This window comes from Anas acuta, chromosome Z (genome assembly GCF_963932015.1).
Source record: "Anas acuta chromosome Z, bAnaAcu1.1, whole genome shotgun sequence".
Classification (NCBI taxonomy): domain Eukaryota; kingdom Metazoa; phylum Chordata; class Aves; order Anseriformes; family Anatidae; genus Anas; species Anas acuta.
Window position 1 is genome coordinate 56,159,866 of NC_089017.1, and position 24,253 is coordinate 56,184,118.

General features: G+C 38.0%; 1 protein-coding gene across 2 annotated transcripts in view; it reads right to left on the reverse strand.

The window, feature by feature from the left end:
- The window catches only part of EPB41L4A (erythrocyte membrane protein band 4.1 like 4A), a 133,820-nt gene that overhangs the window by 65,210 nt on the left and 44,357 nt on the right, over positions 1–24,253 (reverse strand). The window contains exons 2-6 of one of the 2 annotated variants that reach the window (XM_068666761.1): positions 19,283–19,387; positions 8,391–8,442; positions 7,396–7,474; positions 3,383–3,480; positions 298–418 (exon numbers count right to left, since the gene is read on the reverse strand). In XM_068666761.1, coding sequence (XP_068522862.1) covers positions 298–418; positions 3,383–3,480; positions 7,396–7,474; positions 8,391–8,442; positions 19,283–19,387 — 455 coding nt within the window. Of the gene's footprint in view, positions 1–297; positions 419–3,382; positions 3,481–7,221; positions 7,254–7,395; positions 7,475–8,390; positions 8,443–19,282; positions 19,388–24,253 lie in introns of those variants that run through there. The other variant, XM_068666762.1, reaches the window with a different exon arrangement.

Consider the following 24,253-nt stretch of genomic DNA (forward strand, 5'->3'; position numbering starts at 1 on the left):
TGATTTCATTCTCTTGCACTACAAACTAAGAGGAAATTGAAGTGCTATTAAAACTGCTGGTTCACAAACATCAACACCAAGGCCTGATAAATATCCTATTTCCAACCATTTTATTATTTGGTTTCTAAAATAATAACTGCAACTATGGAAAATGTTTGCTGTTCCTGAATAACACAACTGGATGCTCTGTGCTCTTTTCTTGAGCCTCTGCACAACAAGGTGCTCCCTCTTCCTACCTACCAAGCATCTTTGAATCTGATTTTACCTGCAAAGCTCCCAACAGTACTGAATTCTTACATCAGAGTTTTGTGAATCCGTTCTATGGCATCTTCCAACTCTTCTTTCTGGTCTGGAACAAAGCGGTACTCTGAGACGTAACCTGCAGTGTGCTTATAAGGGTCGTAGTCTCCCAGCTCAGCTGAAATGCAAAAAAAAAAAAAAAGAGAAAAAGGGTTAGACACTTTCAATGTTTTATGTTAACCAAAAAATGTGTTACCTAATACACCTATTTGTGCTAATCCGCTTCTTTCTAAGTGACTGTAAATTGACTATGCAATCAGTCAAAAATTCAGAAGTCTACCTTTCCTTAGAAGAAAAGTAGAAAATACCCTTCGGTTTATGTATAGAACTGTACATAATAGCCCATATAAAAGCAAACAAGCATGTATTCAATCATTTTTAAAGAGAAACGGAAGGTTCAAACAGCTGGAAGTTTTGACAGGAAATGTACCACTTCTACAGGACTAAATCTGAACTCATCAAGCCAGCAACATTGAATTTTGATGCCATATGTTATTTGGCAGCATATGTAAAACAGGTGGAGGAGTAAAGCCTAGTTTTTTGGAATATCTATGCCCCCATGATATGCTGTAACATTAAAGACAGAACTGATCCATACTGCTGCTAGGACTTTTAATGGAAATGTCATCATGGGTATGGAGACAAATATCCCAAAATACCTGGAAGTAGGCTCTTCTACAGGTAAGTATCATTTCTTGTAAGGAAATACAAGACTTCAGTCTTCAATAAAATACCAATATATTCTCTGAACATGAAATTAATTTTTTAAATCAAAATAATTTCCTAATTTAATATTTCTAAAGGAAAAAAAAATCAATTAGTAGACAATATAATTTTCTTTGAAACAACCTTGAATTCACATACGTTGCTCAGATTAATTTACCCATTGCTATACAATTATTAAATACGCGTGTACCTTTTTCAGAACTCTCTTCTAACGATCTTTATATTCATATCTATCTGAGAAAACCTCATGAAATTAATATTTCTGTTTTTCTATAAACTGGGTAAAAGCAGCATAAATTGGGCTTCTATGAGAAAACCTTCACTGAAGGTTTCTATCCAGTCTCCACAGAAGGAAAAAACATACAGAAGGAAAAAACATAGCCAAATGGAGGCTACAAGAGCCATGAAGAAAGAGAGTCATCTCATAACTCACATTTATTTCTAGATTTTAATAGTTTCTAGATCAAGAAAGTGATCTGCTCAGTAGAGGTGTTCAGATGTTTCTCAAAATATCTCCACAAAAACAATATGGTTCTTGCATGTAACAGGAACAGCAGGCCAACTACAACAGCAAAATTTTCAGTTTTGCCAATGGGAAAAAAAAATCAGGATAAAACCCAGAACTGGTATATTCTGCAAACTGTGCCATAGGTGCTGATTTTTGCACCATCATCACTGTAATAGTCTGCAGTCTTTGCCATGAAAGGAGGAAAATGACTGATGTGCTATGGACAGGTTCTGCACAGACACCAGAGATGACACCCAGGCACAACCTGAATGGTGCAAGCAGGGCCTGTGGCTGGAGCAGGATTTGGCCAGAGGACTCTGGAAGACCACATGTCCCCTGGGCTTCTTCTAAGCCTGGCAGCTGATAGATCCAATGACTCCCCTAGAGAAGCAGGTTCTCAGCCATTACTGAATTTCCACAACAGGAAAACCATCTTGGTTTGGAAAAGAAAGAAACAGAGGCTGGCACACAACTCAGAGAAACCATTGACCTCTGTGCTAATGCATTAAGTTGATATTTTAAGTATCTGACATGAATGTTTCTCAGTTGTCAATTTACATAAATTAAACACTTGGAAGCCCTAAATAATAACAGCAATAAACAAATGAATATAGTAAGCTTTTTAGAGAGCCAATAGGAATGTACATTTACTGATGCCAGGACTATATTTAACCCACAACATCTAATTTTTGTCATACTTTATCTTCCCTCTCTCACATGAGCTTCCTCATTTTTTTCCAATAGAATATCTGAGATATGAATCATACAAACAAGATGCTTCACACATGCAGTATAGTTTCAGGGAAGGCATATATGCCAGTAATGTGAGAAGTACAGTTTTTTCAGAGAATTATGTGTCACTTTTCTTATATGGTGAAAAGTTAGTTAAAAATAATTTCATAAAAACAAAAATTGCATGAATTTTTAGCTTTTCCACAATCCATGGAATACACTGTGAAATTCTGCATACTGCCTACTCATATTTCACATACAAGTTATTTTATTCTGCCTTGTTATTCTGAAATGCAAATGAAACAAGGTCCATTTTTTAATGCCGTACTGTGTTGAGTCACATTTGGAATACCAGTAATGCAAATAATCTTTGCTTAATTCAAATCACACACAAGAAATATAAATTTAACAAGTTATAGACTCAGGCTGCAGTGTGGCTCATCATATGATTTTTGGTTACTGACTGTATTTGAATAATGAGCTTGAATTGCAGTGTGAAAGGAATAGCTGGCTGGTAGACAGACAGCTCCTTTCTAAATGACTGTTAGTTCCATCAAATGCAGAGGATGTAACATCCACTGAATGCAGAAAAATGACAGGTAGATTAAAATTCTCCACTTCAGGTCAAAACATATCCTCCCTTCAAGCAGAGGCATATTCATATTGACATAATGTAATTTTGAAAGATTCTTTTATTTGACACACTTTGTGGCTGGAGGCTGCCAATACCCCATCAAATCTGTAAGCTTTGTGATGAAGTAAAAAAAAAATACACCACAGAAAAAGACGTGCTTTTCACATACTCCATATGCTACGTAAAGTCATAAGGTTGAAAGTACAAAATAAGGTATCCCTAAGCAAGGTAAAAACTGTTCTGTTTGGCATAGTCAGCAGACTGGCTTCCCAGTTTCTTTTGTGTTAGTTTCCAAATGATTTCCACGTAATCTGTTCAGAATGTTTCTCTCTTTACAGTTCTATAGCTGAAATCAATCGCATTAGCTTTGTTCTGTTCTGAAATGGGTGCCTAACATGTTAGTGAAGTCCTCAAGTAACACTTAAATGAATCATAATACAGGCTTAACAAAGAGAAGCTTGCAGTTGGCCAGAGGAACTTACACTGAATTACGTATGCTCCCAGCTGTGCTGCAGTGTTGACTGGGCAAGGCAAGCGGCCCTGTAAGATGTCTTGCTTGACCTGCAAGAAAAACTGATACCTAAAACACAGAGAGAACACAAAACTATTATTTCAATATTGCGTCTGCTGCACCACATAATGTTTCATCATCTTCCATTTTACTGATGACACACCACACAGCATAACTATATGACAGTCAAAAACTGTATTTTGCATCTGAATTACTTTTCTCCTTTTGACCTTTAAATGATAAATAAGGTTAACCTAGTGAAAGAACACAGGTAAGGGAGAACCCTGCAGTTTTCCCATCTGCTTGCATCATGTAGATAAAAATAATTTTCTCATAAAAATGTAATTTCTCTCTTTAGACTTTCATAGAGCAGTCAGGAAGCTGCAAAGAGGGCTAGAAACCTGAAAAAAAAAAAAAAAAAAAAAAAAAGTATAAGAAATCTATCAATTGGCCACTGATCAGTGGATCACCATTCAGAAGAACTCAACACCTCTTGACTCAAAGGTTTCCTCTGATACCAGAATAACAAGTCTAGCGGAAGAAACAGCGGATTTCATTGAGTCCATTCCCTTGTGAAAAAACAGGTGAGCATATAATCAACAGCTCTTCGTATCTGTCAGCATGGGGGACTCCTTGCCTTTGAACAGACATAGCAAAGCTAAAATGCAATTTTCAAAACCACAACCTACTTCAACACTTGATGAAGCACACATGCAGGCCTCAAAGAGAATCCACACCAAATCTCAAATCAGCAACATAAGAGAAGCCAAGATAATACCGAAGTTTTAAAAGAGTATTTTTAACTGATGACATTTAAGTAGGTAGTGTCTTTTTACTTTCTGCCATTACCTCAAATGCAAACCAAACACCTTAGAAGCTGCTTTGTCAGTCTCTAGTGTGCCTGTTCAGCATGTCAGACAAATTACTCAGATATCACACCATTTGAACACAAGTATCTACATTTGCCACAACTTCCCGTTTTACAAATGCTGCACTTACAGTGAAACAACACGCAAAAAAAAAAAAATAGGAAAAGTAATACAGAAGGAAACATGCCATCATACAAAGGCTCTGTTTGGTTTTGGAATTCGCCATATTCATTATAGGATATCCGTTTATACAATAGGCTTTGTGTGTTTTTACTGCAACAGATTTACACAGCATTTCACACCATTTTAAACAAATGTCTTGCACCAGCTTTGTACAAAATCAACACTGAAGAGGTAGCTTCTTAAATAAAAAATGGTCATCCACAGGTGCATATGGCTTTCTTACTACTCACCAACTCAGTTTGATTTACATTTAGCTACACTGCAACTAACTTATTCTGTTTTAGCACAGGTTACTTATGAAAGCACCTTGAAACACTCTGCAAGTTCAAAGAGCGGTTATTGTGATCTCAGGGAAGTTTGCAAACTGCAAGTGATATGACAGTTGATCCACAAAATCATTTAAGATCCATTCAAAATTACTAGACTTGATCAGCCCAGATGATCCTCTGTTTAAGGATGCTAATTTCTTTCTCATTAGTGATACCCTACCATGTGTGCAGTGCCAGACATTACAGCAAGAATGCCAATCATCAAAAAAATGGTTAACATTCTCCACCTCTAAGGGCCACGGACCTGAATAACATTTTTTTTTTGATTTTTTTTTTTGGCAGTGTTAGAAAACATGAAGTACATACACTCTAAGTGTTTTCTCTATCTAAGCAATACCTCAGTACTAATTCTAGCTAATGCTCAACAGTCCCATTGAGACAAATTATCCCTGTATGACTGATGATGATGACTAAGAAGATTTTACATTTATTGTGGAGCACTGAGAATCTTCCTTTTAACATTAAATGTTTTTCTGATATGCACTCATTTTTCTGCTAGCACTTCTGCAGCTCTACAATGCAGTTTGAGAACAAATGATGCTATCAATGTCTTTTTCATGTCGCGGGTATCTATAGGTCTGCATTCTCATATTGTTGTCTCAAAGTAAAACTGAGCAAGAAACTGCCCAAAAAAATAATAAAAAAAAAATAGAGTCTGAGCCAAGAATTAATAGTTATTAATTTCTTGAGTGATTTATGCAAACCGAAGATCTCAATTCCCACTGAAGCAGGTAAGCTCCTCACGGAACGAGGCCTTTTGTCCAAACTTGTTGCTAAAGCACTCTCACCTTCTGCGCTGTCATGTTTGTCATGTGCACATAATAGTGCCTAAGCACAAGTTCACTCTAGCAAACTCATTCAATAAATGTTAATAGGTATCACCTCAGCATTAGCTTTTGCCTACAAGCTAAAATTAGATTTTGCTGGGAAGCAATTACAAATTTGACAGGTTTTCATTATTTGCAAATAGTAATCATGTAATGCCACAGATCATTAACATCTCATAACAACAGACTCCACACTCATATCCATTAAAATAACAAATACACGCTCCAAAGAAACATGGTTAGCACATCACTGGAATTACACACTTTGGCAGAAAATTACTATTATAAAGAAAAGGAAGGCCTTTAATCTCTCTTAAGCATAAGAGTATGGGTTTAGTGCAGAATTTTTTCTGAAAATCCGTATCTCCTTTCCAATGCTTAGGAGTGTAAGGGAATAAATGTTCAGAAATGTTGATGGCATTTGGCTATCTTCATCAGGCTCTATTGAAGAGCACAGACATAAATGAACCATTTTCTTTTGCCTTTCCTCTGTACCTTCTGAGGTGCAAATTTCGCGTGACCCAACACTGTTCAGACACAAACGGAGGCTTACCAGTCACGCCAAAATATTTAGTGACTACATTTGCACATCTAATTAGCACTGTGAATCACTGATTGATCTTATGACAAGAAAAACAGAAACACTTTTTGAAAATTTACCCAGTCATTTCACAGACAGAAATCCGTATGCATCCCGAATAGCAATCACAACTGGTTCTGTGGCCAAAGCTCCACCCCCAGGACCATTTTTCTTTCCCTGTGAGCAAGGTTGAAAGCGGTCTGGAAAAGTACAGGAGAACTACAACAAACTTTCACAGCAGAGAGGCAGTAATACTGGTTAATACCATGGTCAGCTTACACACTTTCAGCTGCAAAGTCACAGTATTTATTATTTTTACCAGGCTAGTATCAGTCCTGTTATATTCTGTTCCTGCAGTGGCAGCATGAAAAAAAAATCTCATCCTAGTACAAGACAAATATTCTGCCCATGCTGCAAAAACTGCCACCTCTGATTAGTAGAAATTGAAAACCCTGTGTTTATTCTAATGAGTTCTCCTGTGTCATATTCCTAGGGCATCAAAAGAAATGTTTTGGCGTTTATTAATGCAAGTCAGCACACTAATTTTGACCACCTACCTATCAAAATTCTTTTTGAACATGAGCTAATTGTCTAAGATCTTTCATAAACAAAGCAAACAGAAAACCCTGTCTGTGAAAGTTCAAGCAAGCGTGCGTGCGTGTGCGCGTGCACGGGTATGTGAACACGTCTATATATATATACTGTGTGCATCCCCATTTTTGTAGAGGCCACGCTTGGTTAAAAGAATCAAAACCATGCAGCTCTTCAATTTCCTTCACATATTTTTAGAAAGATCAACACAAATCCTCTTGAAAAACAGTTGGAATTTAAGCTACAACCAATAAAGAAGAAAATTACCTGTATTTGTATTTAGAAATCCAAGTAAACTCTAAACTTCACTATTGCACAATACATGTACAGATAGGGCAATTCAATCCTTTAAAAAAAAAAAAAAAAGAAAAAGAAAGAAGAAAAAAAGAAGCATGCCAAGTCCCCATGTTTTATGATGCAGCAGGGAGTACCTTTTCATCCTGGTCTTCCAAAATAGTTGTGAGGTTAGTCATAACTCTCTTCCTATACATGTTGAAGCAAAGATGTCCGTATGTTCAAGCAAAAACCAACACCATAACAATATGCGCCTGAAGAGTTTGCTACCCTGAAAACAACAAAACCACATTCTCGTCCAAATACTGTACCTTGTTATTTCTTCTTTAAGTTTACATGGATCCTCCGCATAGAATTTAATGCCAAAATACAGAGTATATGGGGGTCCAGCTGCAGAGAAGTAAGAAAGTGTGAAAGTGAATTGTTATGAAGTGGTAGTTGTTAAGAATTGTTACCAGCTGCAACAAAGCAGCTACAAAGAAGCCTATCTAAATAGTTCATAAAACATGAAATCAGCAAAAAAACCTACCGCTTCCACACAGCAAAGCTGCACTCACTACAGGAGGGAAAAAAAAAAAAGCTAAGAGGAGTATTTTTATTAACAAATACTAATTGCTTGAGTATTTTTGATCATCTTATGGAGCAGCTTTAATTATGTGCCACCTTAATTAACAAATACTTGAAAATCTTTTCTATTTCACCTTTTAAAAATACTATTCTCCAGAAAGATTCAGTTAACTCAGGACCATGATTCTTACAGCCACACTTATTCCACATATGTTCCACTTCTCACATATTTTTATATTTTATAGAAGGTTTCCAAACTTTTGTTAAAGTAAAATAATCTTTTTATATTACTTAATTATAATACAAGTAACAGATGTTACATCTGTGTCATCTGTAGAGCGGCAGCAAGAGCAGATGCCCTACTATCAGTGTGAAACACTACTTTTACTTTCATAAGAAAAAATGGAATCTGACTTGATTATGGTAAGGTACGGTATAGGAGTTTTCACAGCTACTGTGAAACTACATATACAAGTTAAGGATAGCACCATTTATTATTCTAAAGTAAAATTTAATTACACAGAAATCTTTGGACACTAATTACACAAGTTATCATAAAATGACGGCATGTTCAATCTGTGTGAAATTTTGATAAAGCTATGAACCGTAGCAATAAACTAGTTCATGGACTATCAAGCTGTTGTGACTAGGACAGAGATGTTGGACAGTACATCTGTGGAATATTGCCTCTGTTACTTCACTTTCAGATAACTTCTTTAAGTTTGAATTGAATACTTACTGTTTATCAGCTCCTTATGTTCAGCAAGGGTCTTTGCAGGGTCCAGCCAGTACTGTGAGACAGATGATGGAAGATAGTCACTTACATGGAAAATTAAGAAAGAGTAACTGCAATTATGCAAGTCCAATGTTACATATCTTCTCTAGAAGTAATGGTCTTCCTACAAGAAATGTTTTGCTAAGAAGCCCCCATCTCAGGCTCCGGACCAAGCTGGCTCTAGGGAAGTATCACACAAGGTACATTTTGGTGTCTATGTTATCCAAGGCAGCTAGCACACTGCTGCGCACAACCTTTGTATTTTCTTCCTGTGAGATTAACATAAGCAGGATGACTCTGAAGTAACAGCAACAGCAAAGCAAGTAAGACAAGACCAACAAGGAAAGAATGAAGGCACTACATTTCTTTTCTGAAAAAAAATAAAATAAAGATTGTAGGGAAGAACAGGCATAACAACACTCCTACTACAACTACGAAATTCCTGTAAGAACACAGTAATCAATTTTTCTTTGTGCCCACTAAGTATAGGATGTGCAGAAATTGCTTCAACTGGAAGCAATGGAAAATAAGTTTTGATTTTTAGGAAAATGCTTCCAGTAGCTTGGGAAGGATATGCCTGGAAATCATCACCCAGGGAGGGAGGGCACGGAGCCTCTTCCACCAGGTTTATGGAAGCAGTTGTTTGCATCACAGATGATGGAGGCATGCTAAATATGCCACAGAGGGGTGAACTGTTACAAGGGTTCCCCTACTACTTGATCAACAGACACTACTTGCTCACTGATTACTCTGCCCTGACTTAATCAAACTTCTAATAAAAGTTTTACTGTTACTGTTCTGCAGACCAGCTGCATACTGCCCATTATGGCTACATAGGTCACAGGCACGATGAACACCCTGCTCTTGTAATCACTTCAGTTACTTATTTCTTCCTTTGCTTGGCATTTTGTGATTCAGTTATTGATCAAAAGTGCAGAGGCAGCAGCCAAGACCATTCTTGTCATTCTTGTCTTTGCTTTTTTCAGTCCTCTTCCCTCATACAGAAACTTTTTGGACTAGCTAAGATTGGCATACTTTCTTAAAACACTGGAAACAAATGCTGCAGAATAAAGCTGTTAGAAAACTGCCGCAGCTTGAATTTACTCCCTTCATACCTACACGTTGTTTTTTTTAACTAAGGAACTATATGTATCAATGAATAGAACAACCCCTTACTGGACTCCCTTCCTTCTTCCCTCCCTCCTCCTCCCCCCCCCCCCCCCCCCAAAAAAAAAAATAATAATAATGTAAAGAATAAAAAACGAAAAGGTCAATCAAAAAATATTTTTGAATTTCTCTGGACTAAATGATTTCACTATCAGAAAGAGTAACAAAGAAGACAGGGAAAAACATTACAGAGGACTTGAGCAGAACATTTCAAGGAAGTAACTGAGTAAGTGGTTTTAAACAACTATATTTATGTTGAAGGGAAAAAAAAAAAGAAAATAAAAGAAAAAGAGAGAAGAAAAAAGAAACATGAAAACAAAGTACTTCCATTAGCTGCTGATCCATCTGTAATAAAAACAGCTATGTGCCCTGTTCTTGCTCTAGGGGTAATACATTGCCATTTCAATCCAAGAATGTTTTTTAAGAAGTGCCATAAAGTAAGGTTGTAAGAGCTACCATTGATTCAGAAAGCAGCATTTTGAAACAAAATAATTAGGATAGTACTTTGCAAATGATGGATATCTTATATTTGACTCTTACCCCTAAACAATCTCTCAGCACTCAAGATTGACAGCTTTACAAGGATATACATTTAGGAGCAAACACTTCAGATTTCCTAAATTTTGAAGGAAAAAAAATGTTCAACACATGTATTGACTACATCCACTAACTATGCTAATAGAAATCCTCTTAACCTCAACAGAAGGCAGGAAGGAAAGAAAAACTTGTTACACTTGTTCGAACATCCTATTGGAACTCTTTGTCAGAAATAATCTGGGCTAGCACAATAGGATGATAAAGAGATTTCAATGTAAACAGACAGAAAGAACTGCAAAATAACTTTGCAGCACACCTTCTGGCCACAGAACACCCCTCTTCCCAAAACTGGCATCACAATAGAAAAAAAAAACACTGTCAAACTCACTTATCATTGAGAGTTTTATGTTACATCACTAGAGACCAAAATTATGCTGTTTCAAAATCAGATCAAAATCTGTGACAGAATAACTCTTTGTTATTCTGTCCTTCCTTAAGTAAACTGAAATCAGCTTCAAGGTGTGTTGTCTTACAGGCTTCTTTGCAGTTTAACTTTACTTGTACAGATACATTATTTGTGAACAATTTATATTTATGGATCATCACTCAAGTTTCCAAGTGAAGCACTGAACAGTTACAGATTTCTGGTTGTCTCAGTAATCTTGACGTCACCTTCTCTTCTAATCATATCATTCACTGGCTGAGATAAAACAGAATTTAGCCACTTAACTGAAGACTGTAGACTATATGGACATGAACAGATAATACAGAAGAGGGGTTGATTGTATTATAAATCTTAATTCTCACTATGCTGTTCTTGACTTATAACACCAGTTATATTCCTTGTACAGAATTCAGCAGGAAATATCAAAAATCACATTCAGAGAGAATCTGAAGAGAGGAGAGGGAACAAATCTTGTTATTTGTATAGACAAACACTTCCTTTCTCTCCCCTCAATCTGAGTCAGGAGGAGGAACTGCATCCTGAGCCCTCATCACAGTGAGACAGCTTGCTGCTACTCATTCTAAGGAAACACAGCATCAGCTGCCACAAGTTGCTGTTGCAAGGGTACCATCGGCCTCTACGTCCATGTGCTGTGTAGGTGAGGTGAAACAGTTCAGCTTGGACTGGATTATTGCTGGGACAGAATGTGTTGGAGATGAGTTAAGGCCCTAGTCTGTCTTGTGTCACCTGTAAGTATCTAGCATTGTGGTAATGCCACGAACGATGCTTAAAATCACTTCGTAGCTACTTATTTTCAAGGCTGCCAGCATTTTCCTGAAGAATGCAAGGGGTGGGAGGAGCACAAGGGGATTTCTAACTTTTTATTTACAAGCCAAAGATGAATGGAATTTCATGGTTAATGAAAAGGCATTTTCAAGTCTACATTAGACAATAAAGATGGGAACATTCATAAAACCAGAAATACCACAACAGAGCCCTCTTAGCATACATAGGCATGCATACGTAATATTGTGTATTAGAAACATGTTGAAGGTTTGTATACACACATGAATACTGTTGGGTATAGTTTTGAGCAAATTCTTAAAGATTCAAGAGAAAAGAAAAAATGAGCAGTCTCATTAATCCAATACACTTGCACAGCAGGTGCTGACAATAAACTTTGCATTCGTGAATGCCAAAGTAGCTCAAACCTGCCGCTCTGTTTTGCAGACAGCTCTCCAATTCCCAGTGATTCACCACCTGTGTCTCTCCTGCATGCACAGCAAGGGTTATCTGGCTTATAAGCAACTCCCCACTACTGCAAACAGGGGGAGATCCCAGCATTTACCCATCCAGCTGCAGGTAATAAATTCTGTGCATCTGAAAGGGGAATTCAATGTTCACAGAAGAAATGGAGGAAAAAAAAAAAAAAAAAAAAGCTCACAGTATTTCTAAGTAGTGCTAATCAATGAAACTATCCATTTACTAAATTTAATTTGCTGTTATTTACAAAGACCACTTAATATTAGAACAATTTAAGGAGTTACTATTTACTAAGACTGATGATAAATATACAATGAAATGAAAAGATTCATATTTAATTTACAGGTAGGAATTATGAAAAAACAATATACTGAAAAAAGTACAGCATATATAAGAATAGATGGGCTATATTGTCATTTGTACTTTTACAGATCTGGCTCCCATATGAAGATTTTAAACTGAGACAAAACTGTGTAAGCAGTATACATCCATGCACCATGAAGTCTTTCATGATTTTTAAATGGGTGTAAACATCTTTCTGTGAATCTGGAATCATCATTTCTTGGATCTGCATAAGGTTAAACTTGGGTCAAATTCCATGAACATGCTTGAAATAAAATATTAACTAGGTTGAAATGTTTGCTGTGGTATCAATCAATGAAGTGTCTGGTGGAGAGAAATCTATCAACTTCAGACTAAATCACGAGCTGTCTCAATCAGATTCTTATGAAGCTGTACCATGTCACATGTGCCAGTTTTTGTTCACATTTAAAACAGAAAAAAACACATCTTTTAAGAGATAATCTGGTATTTTTTGATTATGACCTGAAATTGTCATGATTCTTCCATAATTTAAGACATTAGCAATCAAAATGATTTTGTCAATTTTCCCGCAAACGTTCCGTGCAAACAATCTAGATCGGCTAAACTGAAGACATCCGGGTAACCTCATTAATAAGTCTGAAAACAAAAAAAGTTCTTTGCTCATATATAGTAAATGTGTAAGTCATCACATTATATATAGGTACATGTATATACACCTACACCCATATAGTACCCACATACATCATATGTGGGTATTTCCTACATACAAAAATGTATAGAACACTTATCTTTTTTATTAGAATATGAAATTAAATTATACCTAGAATTAAATCTGCACCAGTACGAGTTTCATGTTGATCTTGCTACATTTCAAAAGCTCACTCTTTAAGCTCAACCACCTTTAACTCAGCTGACCACCAGCTTTGTCTGGGTTGTTTCAATCCATTAAATATCTGCTACAATTTCTAGCTTCTAATCAATATTATCAGCTTCCATTTTATTTTTATTGGCTCCTAAGTCTATTTTAGCAAGCACTAGTCTTTTTCTTTTTGGATAACTTAGTTTACCATCCCTATGGACAAATGTCAAATCCACACCAAAAACAAAAACAAAAAAAACAGGCTAATTACAATTCACCTGTTTTTCTAAGCTCTTGAGATCAAAATATACAATACATAATGTGACAATAATGCCCTATAGAACAAATGTTTTCAGTGGCAAATGGATGTTTTAAAATTGTGTCTTTTTTTCTACAGTTAAGTTACATGCAGTCTGCTCGATCTGTTACCCTTCCCAATTTGGTGTAATAACTCGTCAGTCTGAGGACACTGCAATTACTTTATTAATCATTCAGGATGGATCTAGAAACACACTTGGGGTGTGGCACAGCAAGGTTGCAGAGTTCATGGCACTGGCTGCTGTGCTCAGCTTCACCACAGCTGGTCTGACCACAGCACACCAATTTTCAGTAGAAAGTTCAGTTTCAGAGCTACAGATACAATACATCTACAATACACAGTGGATGCATGGTACAGAGATACAGCACTGCCCATCTTGTGTTCAGTCCAGATCTTGAAGCAGTATGCATGGGTAGCACAGCAGCACACTCTAACTGGGGCCGGGGAAATTAGCTTGGATATGATGCTGAATTAACATGGTGATAATGCTTTCTGTTTTTGTATTTCTCCCTTTGGAGCTCCAAAAGAACATCAGTATCCTGTACACTGTGAATATAACAGCTCAGATTAGCATTACATTGGAGAAGAAAAGAATGATATTTGCATGACAGCCGGCGGTACAATGCAGACATGTTTCCAGCAGCTTTAGGTTAAGCAGATTTATCGAGAGAGTGCAGCAAAGAATGTATGGTGGCAATCTGGCCAGTGTGAGACTGCAGGCAGACTTCTGGGGAAAAAAAAAAACATACGTATCAGGGGACATTTAAAATGTTTGTGACTGTCTAGTTTTTTGCAATAAGGTGAGCTCCAAAATCTTTCTTTGTAAAAGAAGCTCTAGTAGCATGACTTTTCAACATGCTTTTGTGATTTGACAAGGGAACGACTTCGGCCTTCAAACGTACCCTTTACCTCATCAAATGCAGCTCAGCGTTTCCTGAGATATTGTGTGTTAAAATTGACATTTCCATTCTCTTTTAGGTGCCTGAAGAAAATATTGGCCTCCTACCAAAGCAGTAATTAGCAGAACTATCCTAAGGCACACTGGGGATGCCACAAAGGCAGCAGCACATGGGGAACACCTGGGAGCTGCATTAAGAGGGGAGCTGGACATGAGAGAGGCAGGGGACCTGTATGTGCCTCCCAGCACTGACTCACCCAGCATTTGTCTGCTCCTCCACTAAAGAAGAGGTAAATCACAAGGCCCTGGTTTTCCCAAGCACTAACGCAATGCGAGAGTAAAAGGCAGGACTGTTTCCTAAGCCACCATCAGCTTCTGCAACACAGACTCTGTCTTGACTGAAAATACCAGACAGGGAACAATATCCTCTATTTCTGACAGATGAGACAGAAGACAGAAATGCCCAATTCATCAGCTCCCAGCCGACCATCTACATCAAGGCTGCATCTGGTTTCAGCACAACTTAAGTGTCTGCAGTCCATACATCAATGCAAAAGGTTCAGGTGAAGGGCTAGGACTGATGATGAGACAAACTGAGAAATCCAGTGATACACAAAAGAAATATACAAAAAATACACAAAAATAAAACTGTTTTTTCTTTAAAGTATTTTTAGCAAAAAACATACTAATACACCACATTAAAAAGCACTGTGAAGTTTGTCAAACAGCACTCAGAGGTTAGGAAACACTACAGACAACAAATAGTATTAGTTCAACACATCTGTTCTGTCAGTTTCATACTGTAAGATTTTAAATAAATTATTAAATATTATATTTTAATTATTACAAGGTACTTTTTATTGTTTTTTTTTTCTTAGGACTTCAGCCTTATTCAGAGCACAAGATAGATATAGCTTAAGCATTTCATGGAGAAAGTAAGTATTCAGGCAATTCCTAACATTCATTCACATATTTTGCAAATTAAATGCTGGTCTTTTCACATGGAGAGTTTGAGGGTACCTGGAATGTCAATAAAGATAAATTTGTGTAACACTACCTTAGAGACAGTGTCATCCAACTTATGCTTTATTCACTGCTCATGATCCTAGCAGTAACACCCAGTTCTGACAATCTTTTTTTTTTTTTTTTTTTTTTTTTTTTGCATTCAGCATTCTCTCACTTGCTAATTAGTTTGTTAACTGTTCAGAAACAGATAGTTCTAATGTTATGCATTTGTACCCTACATAGCACAGTGAAACCCTATCCCCTGATTAGAGCTCCAGGTACTACTAAAATAATGATGATACCACCCACATAAGAGGTAGTTCACCAATACAGCACTTAAAAGACCACCTGGAAGTGCTGAAGCATGCAAAATTAATGCTGAAAATAACTAAAAACATTATTTTAAGCCCTTAATAAAAATTAAAAAGAAATATTTTGTGGCTGGTTTATGTTCTATAAAATATATATTTTTACCCACCCTATTTTATTTGCCATTCTATTATATATATAGTATTACCAAAAAGAAAATTGACAGGGTTAATAATGAAATATTCCCCACCATGAGCAACGTATTAATAAGTGGCCAAAACTCCAAACACATTTTTCAGTCTGAAAATAACTCAGGAGCACAGTTTTAAAACTAATCAAAAAGGTAATTTTTTTCCCCTTCCCTCAGGAAACCTACTCTGGCCAAACCAAAACGTTCCCAGTCCAAAATTCAAATCTGTGTTTCTTGACAGCCACTGCAGGGCTAATTCCCACAACAACCCAGAGTGTTTTAGCAATATTCAGTGTACAACTGAATGCACGTTTACAGATGCAGTGCAAGGTGGTGCTTGTTTCATGGAACCTTTCCCTTTTATTCTTAAGATGTTACAAGATTTCACTAAAAATAACAGGCTAGCAACAACCATCATGAGGCATGTAAAACTTGACACATTAGCACACGTTTACTCTTGTATGAGCTTCCCAGATGAAACAGCATCAGGTTTTAATTACCCATATACAGACAAGCAACAGCAGCAGGCATTTTTATAGCATTTGCCATAACACAGCCCAGGTGCAAAGCCTGCAGCACAGCCTCGGCGGTCACTGTGGCAGCCCTGACATGGCAGGGCAGGTGCGCTCCCTGACGTGGCCCACGGTTGTGGTCTCTGGTTGTGCGTCCTGGCGGCTTCCCAGCTGCATGTCAGGACAGAGCTGATGTGTGCACCACGCTCCCGTGCACCTGGGACTCCCTCACAAAGAAAACCTGTGGGCGGGGGGAGCATACAGCACTCCATCAGGGGACCAGCAACACGACCACACTAGAGACACTGGCCCACCGGTGCAGAAGCTAGGCAAGACACAGGCCAGTAGGCCTTGACACATAAAGACCACAGCTCCTCATCTGTGCTAGTACAAACAACATCCCTGTGACATGACAAGAGCAGGTGAACGAGGGAGGTGGGATGAAAACTTTCATAATCTGCATGAGGATTTGCAGAGAGATCTGGATAGTCTGGATCGATGGGCTGCATCCAATCGCATGATATCTAACAAGGGTAAGTGCCCAGTGCTGCACCTGGGTTGTAACAACCCCACGCAGCAGTATAGGGTTGGGAAGAGAGGATGGAAAGTTGCCCAGCAGAAAAAGACCTGGGGGTGCTGGCCAAAACCCAACTGAACATGCATAAGCTTTGAGCCAAGCTGGCCAAGAAAGCCAAGGAAATCCTGGGCTGCATAAGAGATAGTGTGGCCAGCAGGACTAGGGAAGCAATTGTCCCTTTGTAGGTGGCACTGATAAGACCACACCTCAAACACTGTGTTTTGGGCCCCTCACTACAAGAAGGACATCAAGGTTCTGGAGCACATCCAGAGAAGAGCAACGAAGCCAATGCAGGACTACAGAACACGAGTCATGAGGAGTAGCTGAGAGAACTGGGGTTGTTTAGTCTGGAGAAGAGGAGGCTCAGGGGAGACGTCATTGCTCCCTAAAACTACCTGAAAGGAGGTTGCAGTGAGTAGGATGTCAGTCTCTTTTCTAAAGTTACAAGTGATAGAACATGAAGAAACAGTCTCAAATAGCACCAGAGGAGGCTTAGATTGGATATTAAGAAGAATTTCTTCACAGAAAGGGTGGTCAAGCACTGGAAGGGGCTGCATAGGGAAGTGGTGGACTCCCCATCCCTGAAGGTATTTAAGAGATGTGTGGATGTGGTGCTTAGGGACATGGTTTAGTGATAGCATTTGGTAAATGAGATTAATGGTTGGACTTGATGTTCTTGAAGGTCTTTTCCAACCTAGGTGATTCTATGATTCTGTAATCCATGGAGAAATCAAGAATCTCAATGTCGTGCTGATCATGGGCTGCACAGAAAATTAGGGTAAGGCTAATGTTAAAACTACACCACTAGAGCATGATGTAGGAGAAAAGGGCAAAAAGGTTGTATATCTATTTGAAGAGGCTGAGTTAATGGGGTAATGGCCTACAGCTCATGCACACTACCATAATAAAAAATGCACTGGTACCACACAATCAAATCATCTATTCTATTAGCAGGATGCATCCTAAAATGTGCCTTTATGCATTAAGCCTTTCACAGAAGAGATGCAATCTTGTCTTATTTTCATAATGCCATGTACACCATTAAATACACAGTATGTGTGCCTTTGGAAATGATCCCGGTAATAGCCATTTCTATTTTATTTGTCTCTACAGGGGAAAAGAAAACAAGGAAACTCTTCTGAGAACAAATAATAACTATCTGCTCTTCAACCACACCTTGATTTCTGCAGGAAATCAAAAATACCTTTTAATTCACAGTTGAATCTGTCTTTCACCCCATGGAATTAAATTTAGCTTGAAGCTTGTCAAGGAACTGAATTTACAAAGGTCTAGGCTATGGTGCAGAAATAAAGAAATATCAGGTAGGGCTGCATATATTCCTTAATAGCATTCAATACTCTCTTCCTAATAATGTCTTGACTTCAGTCTCTACATGCTATACTTCAACTAAACAGAATAAATTGGCAAATATTTAGTCAATTAAACAACTTATTATTTTTACAGGAAGCATGACATTTTTTAATGCCAGGTAGTTGTGCCGTACTCCCAGCACAGAACTGTGTAAAAACATGTGCTTCACCTAATTTAACCACAGGACAGGCATTATGCCCTTTGTAAAATGAAGGTAATGTGAAGGCCACCCTGGGTGCTGGTCCCAGATACTGAACACTCCTTGTTCCTTCCATCTGTCTGCTATAGCTTTTCACAGGCCATTTTGGGATGTCACCCAAGACAGCATTGCCCTAAGCCACTGCCTGCTCCAGCCAAAATGTCCCACCCTGTTTTCAATTTTCTTGCCCACCAAGGACTGTAATCTCCTGGAGGAAAAAGCTCTCCATGCTTGGTGGGTCCCTCTCAAGACGAACTACTTCCTCAGAGTAGGGGCTTGAGGAAACAGCTGATCCAAGCAGAGTTCAAAGTCCACAACCACTTTCCTGACTTCTGAGTTCCACTAGGAAACAGGCAGCCAGTACACCATACAATACATTCTGCCAAATGTGTCCTTCACAGTAAAGGGATACACTCCAAAACAGTAGCTCAGCAAGCAGCCCAAGCACATCAGTCCACGACACAGGGATGCTGTCTCCCTGGCACAGTAGCCCCAAGCAAAGCAGGAGCAGTTTGTTGCTGGTCCATCTCACAGAGAGCTGCCAACCAGGGAAGCATCACAGCTGAGCACTAGCTTCATGGCAAAGCATTAAAACAAAACAAAAAAATATGAATCCTACTTTTATATCATAATTTTGTACTATTTATACTTTCTTCATTTTGTTTTTAAGGTCTCATACAGAATTTAATATTTGATTCTGTTCCTATCAATGGCTATTCCAAGACTTCAGTGCAAATACATAAAAAGAAGTTATTACCAAAAACCTGAGTCAGGAAATAGTGAAAGTGAAAACATGACAATCTAATGCTCTATAAGCAAACCCCAGAAACAGGATAAAAGTTTACAGATGGAAAATCCAATCTGCTTTGTCTTTTACTCACCGTTTGATGACTTCGGTCACAGTAGCGCAATCCAAAGTAATCTATCTCCACTAGGTTTAAGTGACGAAATACGTAGCCCAGGACAACCGACCCTTTCGTTGACTTCTGTGGGAAAGAATTTACAGACCCTTTTCAAAAAGATGCTCTGCCTTTGTCAGCTATGTGTAGTCACATTCATGCATTCTTAGCTTTGTCTAAAAAGAGGAGGCAGTTCCCCATGCCTTTTACCAAAATTTCAGCTATAAAGGAGAAAATATTTTTTTCCTGATACATATTTAATCAAACATTCTGTTAATACTATTACATAGCTGGCAAGTCAATAGATACAAGCAACAATAAAAATTCATCTGTCTTTGCATAAACACAATGTTCATGAATTAAGCAAATTGTCTTGCAAGCTTATTTTCTCTGATCAAAACTCTAAGCCCTGTGACATATTTTAATTCTTAAATCATACTATTCCTTCAACTATGGGCCTGTCACTCAAACTCTGAGAGTGAAGATCAGGAGGCAAAATTGTTCTTAAAATCTGAGCTATGCACCATTAGCTGCTCTGTTACTACTGCTTGTAAGGTAGGTTGCACTTCAATGTTTTCATTTAAATTATTTTTGATAGTAGAAGTAGGAAAATTCTACACCCGGAATTGAAATAACCTAATTGTTTACTTGATTATTTCTCCACTGTGTGTCTGTTCCAGTATTAGTGAACAATGACAGGGACAATATTACAAACAACATTCTACTGTTGATAATATATTATAACAAGCTCTCTTCTACCTGAAGGCCTCTTATTTGTTGCTTTGCCTTGCAGTCAACAACAAATAGTCTAGGAAGATAGAGAGTAATTATGCAGAATAATCCTTCCTCTTAATCAGTTAAAGCCTAAATTCAACATGAAAATATGGAAATAGCTCGTAATTAGGTTTTGGCTAAATACTTCACATATACATTTGTACATACACACACAGGCCCTAAAATACCAATGCATATCAGCTGTCCTACACTTGGCATGCATAGTCACGTAACAGTGAATAGCACATACACACTTCAAAGGTGCAATACTGATGACCAGTTTAGAGTGGATTTCATAAACCCATTTACATCCCCTTCAATCCTCTAGATTGTGCTAAAAATGCACAAAAGAGATGAAGCAGAAAGTGGAGGCTGTGAGACAGTGTTTGCACTGTTTCACTTTTTAGCATAAGAAAAATAATTTTAAAAATGAAAATGGCAAATAGTGTTAAAAAATAAATAAATAAAATAAAAACACCAACAAACATTTAATTTATGCTTGCTACTGAAATATCAATCACATGATAGCAAGGAAGATGCACCCATTCTTTTTCACCAAGTTCATTTGGTCACCATTTGAATCTGGTCTCACAGGCAAGGTCAGTATAATTTCAGATGGACAATCACATTCTAAGTAACGGCAATGTAAACATTTGTAGTAGGGTAGGAGTTGCTTATTCATACTGCTCACCAAATTTAATAAATATTTGCTTAAACTAGGATATATTCTTGAATGATTCTTACCATGGAACAGTCTAAGCAATCATGCAAGTTATTTATACTAAGCAACTGGAACTAGATATTGCCTCAGCATGTACCATGAGACTTAATTATCAGCCACAAAACAGAAAACAATTTAGGGAGAAGTATAATAAAGGTAATCAGAAATTCACTAAATCTCATTTTAGCATTTTGGATAAAGCACAGCAATACAGTGGTTTTATCGTAAGATTCCTCAACAACAACCTGGGTTGTAAGAGCAGTATAAGGCATGAGTCAGTCCTTGTTATCTGGTGACTATCAGGCACACTATAGCCAACAAAGAAACAAAACAAAGCAAAATGAAACACGCCTCAAAGCAAACAATTAAACAAAAAAGTTTAATTATTAGACAGTGGTGTTTCAAGACTGAAGCCATAATTGTTTTCCTTTGTTTTCTCTTTAAATCCATTGCTACTCAAAGAAGCAAAAGAGATGTCCAACCAAAAAAACACATACATTTATCTCATCTTTCCTATTTCATATAAAGACAATTAACTTCATTGGAAATAACTGCTTAATTACCATTAAACAGTTACAACTACATCTTGGGAACACAGGGCAGGACAGAAGTTCTAGGAAACAGACATAGCAAAAGCACAAAACCACCAAGCAGCCCTGACAACATACAACCTTCACTTCATTGTAAATTATTCCATTAAGGCATCAAGGAATAAATTATGGTGACACTTCAAAATGGGTACTAAATATTGAAATAATATTATAGACAGAAAGAGCTCCACCACCAGCTACTCAGAGGCATGGGTTTTTGAAACAGTTAACCATATTTTGGCTAGTAAACCACTGAAGAAGGCATAAACAGAGCTGTCTGCCCTGTGACCCACAGAGGGAAACTGGAAGCTGCCTATTGATGGGATGCGGAGACGCAGTGATCTTTATGCTTTAATTTGTTTTCTTCCAGTGAGCTGCCCTCTTCTCATCTGACCATTGACATCATTTGTTTCGTCAGTTAGTTTTATTAGCAGAACTAAACAACAGCAATCCGGTAGCAAAGACAAAGCAGTTGGTTTTCCATTCAGGCATCCTACAATAATGATGCATTATATTGGTAGCATCAAAGATATGAAAATAACATAAAAGCTTAAGTCTTACAGGAGTTGAACCTACATAATTCTGCACCAATTCAGGATCCAGCCAGCTTTCTTGGCAGTTTCCTTTTTCAGTCAGTTTAGGATTGCAATGGGCTCTTTGCAAATCTCTGGGACAGCTTTCCTTGCATGGAGGATAATGCTAGTTTGTTAACCCTGACAAACACTGAGGTTCCACACCTGATTTGGCTGAAGTTAAAAACTCCCTTCTTTCTTTTCAGAGATAAATGCATAAAGCATTTTTAACTGCTTTTTACTTAAATTTCTAGGCTGAGAATGAGCATAAATGCCTGTTAATTTATTCTGTTGACACAGCTCAGTTAGTGTTTCCATTGCTGCAGCTCCTGCAGAAATAGGTGATTCAGTTGTGGTGAAATGCTGAGCAAAACCTGAGCTTACAATGGCTGGCAGTTCCCCACCCCTGCGTCAGGAAGATGCTCACCCTGTTGGCTATCCTCAGCCAAAATATGCTGTCTGCCATCACCTCCACAGCCCTCCTTAGCAATGCCACTCACACTCTGCCTTACATACACAAGGCAGAGCTGCACAAGAGAAGTGCCAAGAGGATGGCACCCTGTAGCCCCCTCTTACCCTAAACCCACTTGCTTAACCTCCCAGCACTGAGGAGCACCTTTCAGGTCCAACACAGACGCTCGCTGAAACCACTACAGCCTCATTTTCAGTTAAAGTTCCCAGTTTAAGCCAACTGATTTCAGGGTTTCATGCAGGTAATTTGGTTCTCCAAGTGGAATCAGGAGAGGAATTTTGCTGATGAATCCCTAAGAGGCTTCTTCTCAGGCCTGAAAAACATTTTTACTGCATTTGAAGAAAGTTTTGCAAACTCAGAAAAGCTGTTTTATTTTCCCTGACAAAAATACAGCATCAATCAGCAAAACTGCGGAGTACAGCTATTGAAGATGTCAATAGGATTACATTCGCAACATATGACATCGCAGAAATTATATAATCTGCCTTGCATTAAGCTCAGACTTGCTAGAGGCTTGCATTCATAGGAGGCAAACCCAAGTATGTTTGAAAATATCATTGACAGTGCTTTCAAGAGAGAACAAAGAATTTTTCAAATGAGTCATAACATCTTGCTCTACATGCTAGTACCGTGGCTTCATAAACCAGAAAGGCAGGTTTCTACTGGCTAAGGAAAATGACAGACAATGCTCAGGAGAAAAATGATTTGGTTGTATTATTTTAATCAGAAAGAAATCTCTCTTTTAAAAATGATATAGTATGATGCTTTAACATATTCACATTATGTATATGTAGTCTCACAGAATTCTTTTCTTCCAAGCTTTTTTTTTTAAAAAAAAAACAAAAAAAACAAAAAACAACTCCAGTGAGGTTTTCCTGGTCTGATCTTTTTTTTTTTTAATTCTCTCCTTTGTATTCTACACAGCAGTGCAAGCCAAATCAGATCAACAATCAATGCTAACTGAATTTAAAGACAAAGTATGATGTGCAGCAACATCTGCCTCAGTAGGATGCTAGTCCCTCTCCCAGAAAGAAAGCAATATACGCACTAAAGCCACTATTTACTTTAAAAAAAAAAAAAAGAAAGAAAGAAAGAGAAAACAGAGAAAAGAGAGAGAGAAAGAGAGAAAGAAGAGAGAAAGAAGAGAGAAAGAAGAGAGAAAGAAGAGAGAAAGAAGAGAGAAAGAAGAGAGAAAGAAGAGAGAAAGAAGAGAGAGAAACCCTTGTAATATTGTGTCTATTAGTTCAAGTACCCATTATGAAACCCTTCTCCTGAAAGTAATTCATTCAAGGGACCCTAATTCTTACTGTATAAATGCTAAGGAAGATGCTGATGAGTTCTTGAGCCCCTGCTTAAAAGAAGCCTTAAAATTTCCATTTTACACATCTGCTGTCTTTTGATATGCCCTCCTTCCCCCTTGCAACCATTAAGTCTGTTGGAAAGTCACAGCTGATGCTGAATTAATTATATACTGGCATAAGGTAAGAATACAGAAGAGCAGAAGGTTTCTAATGTGGAAGAGGGAAGTTTATTAGAGTACAGAAAACCACAGGGGCAGCTACGGAGCACAACACCCAATTGTGCTGTGAGATTCAGGACCACCCCTGAGCCACCCCCAGACCACTCAGCGAAGCACAGGACAGCATGGGTCTCACTGCTGACAGGCCTTTTGGGCAAGAAGTGCGTGTGATCTGCTGCCATGTGCTAGGCAGTAGGCACTGCCCATGCAGAACATGATGTGCTCACAGGCTCTGGAAACGGATCCCATGGATGGAGCAGGGAGAGGCAGGGAGTGAGCCCAGCCCCTGACGCATGTGTCAGAGG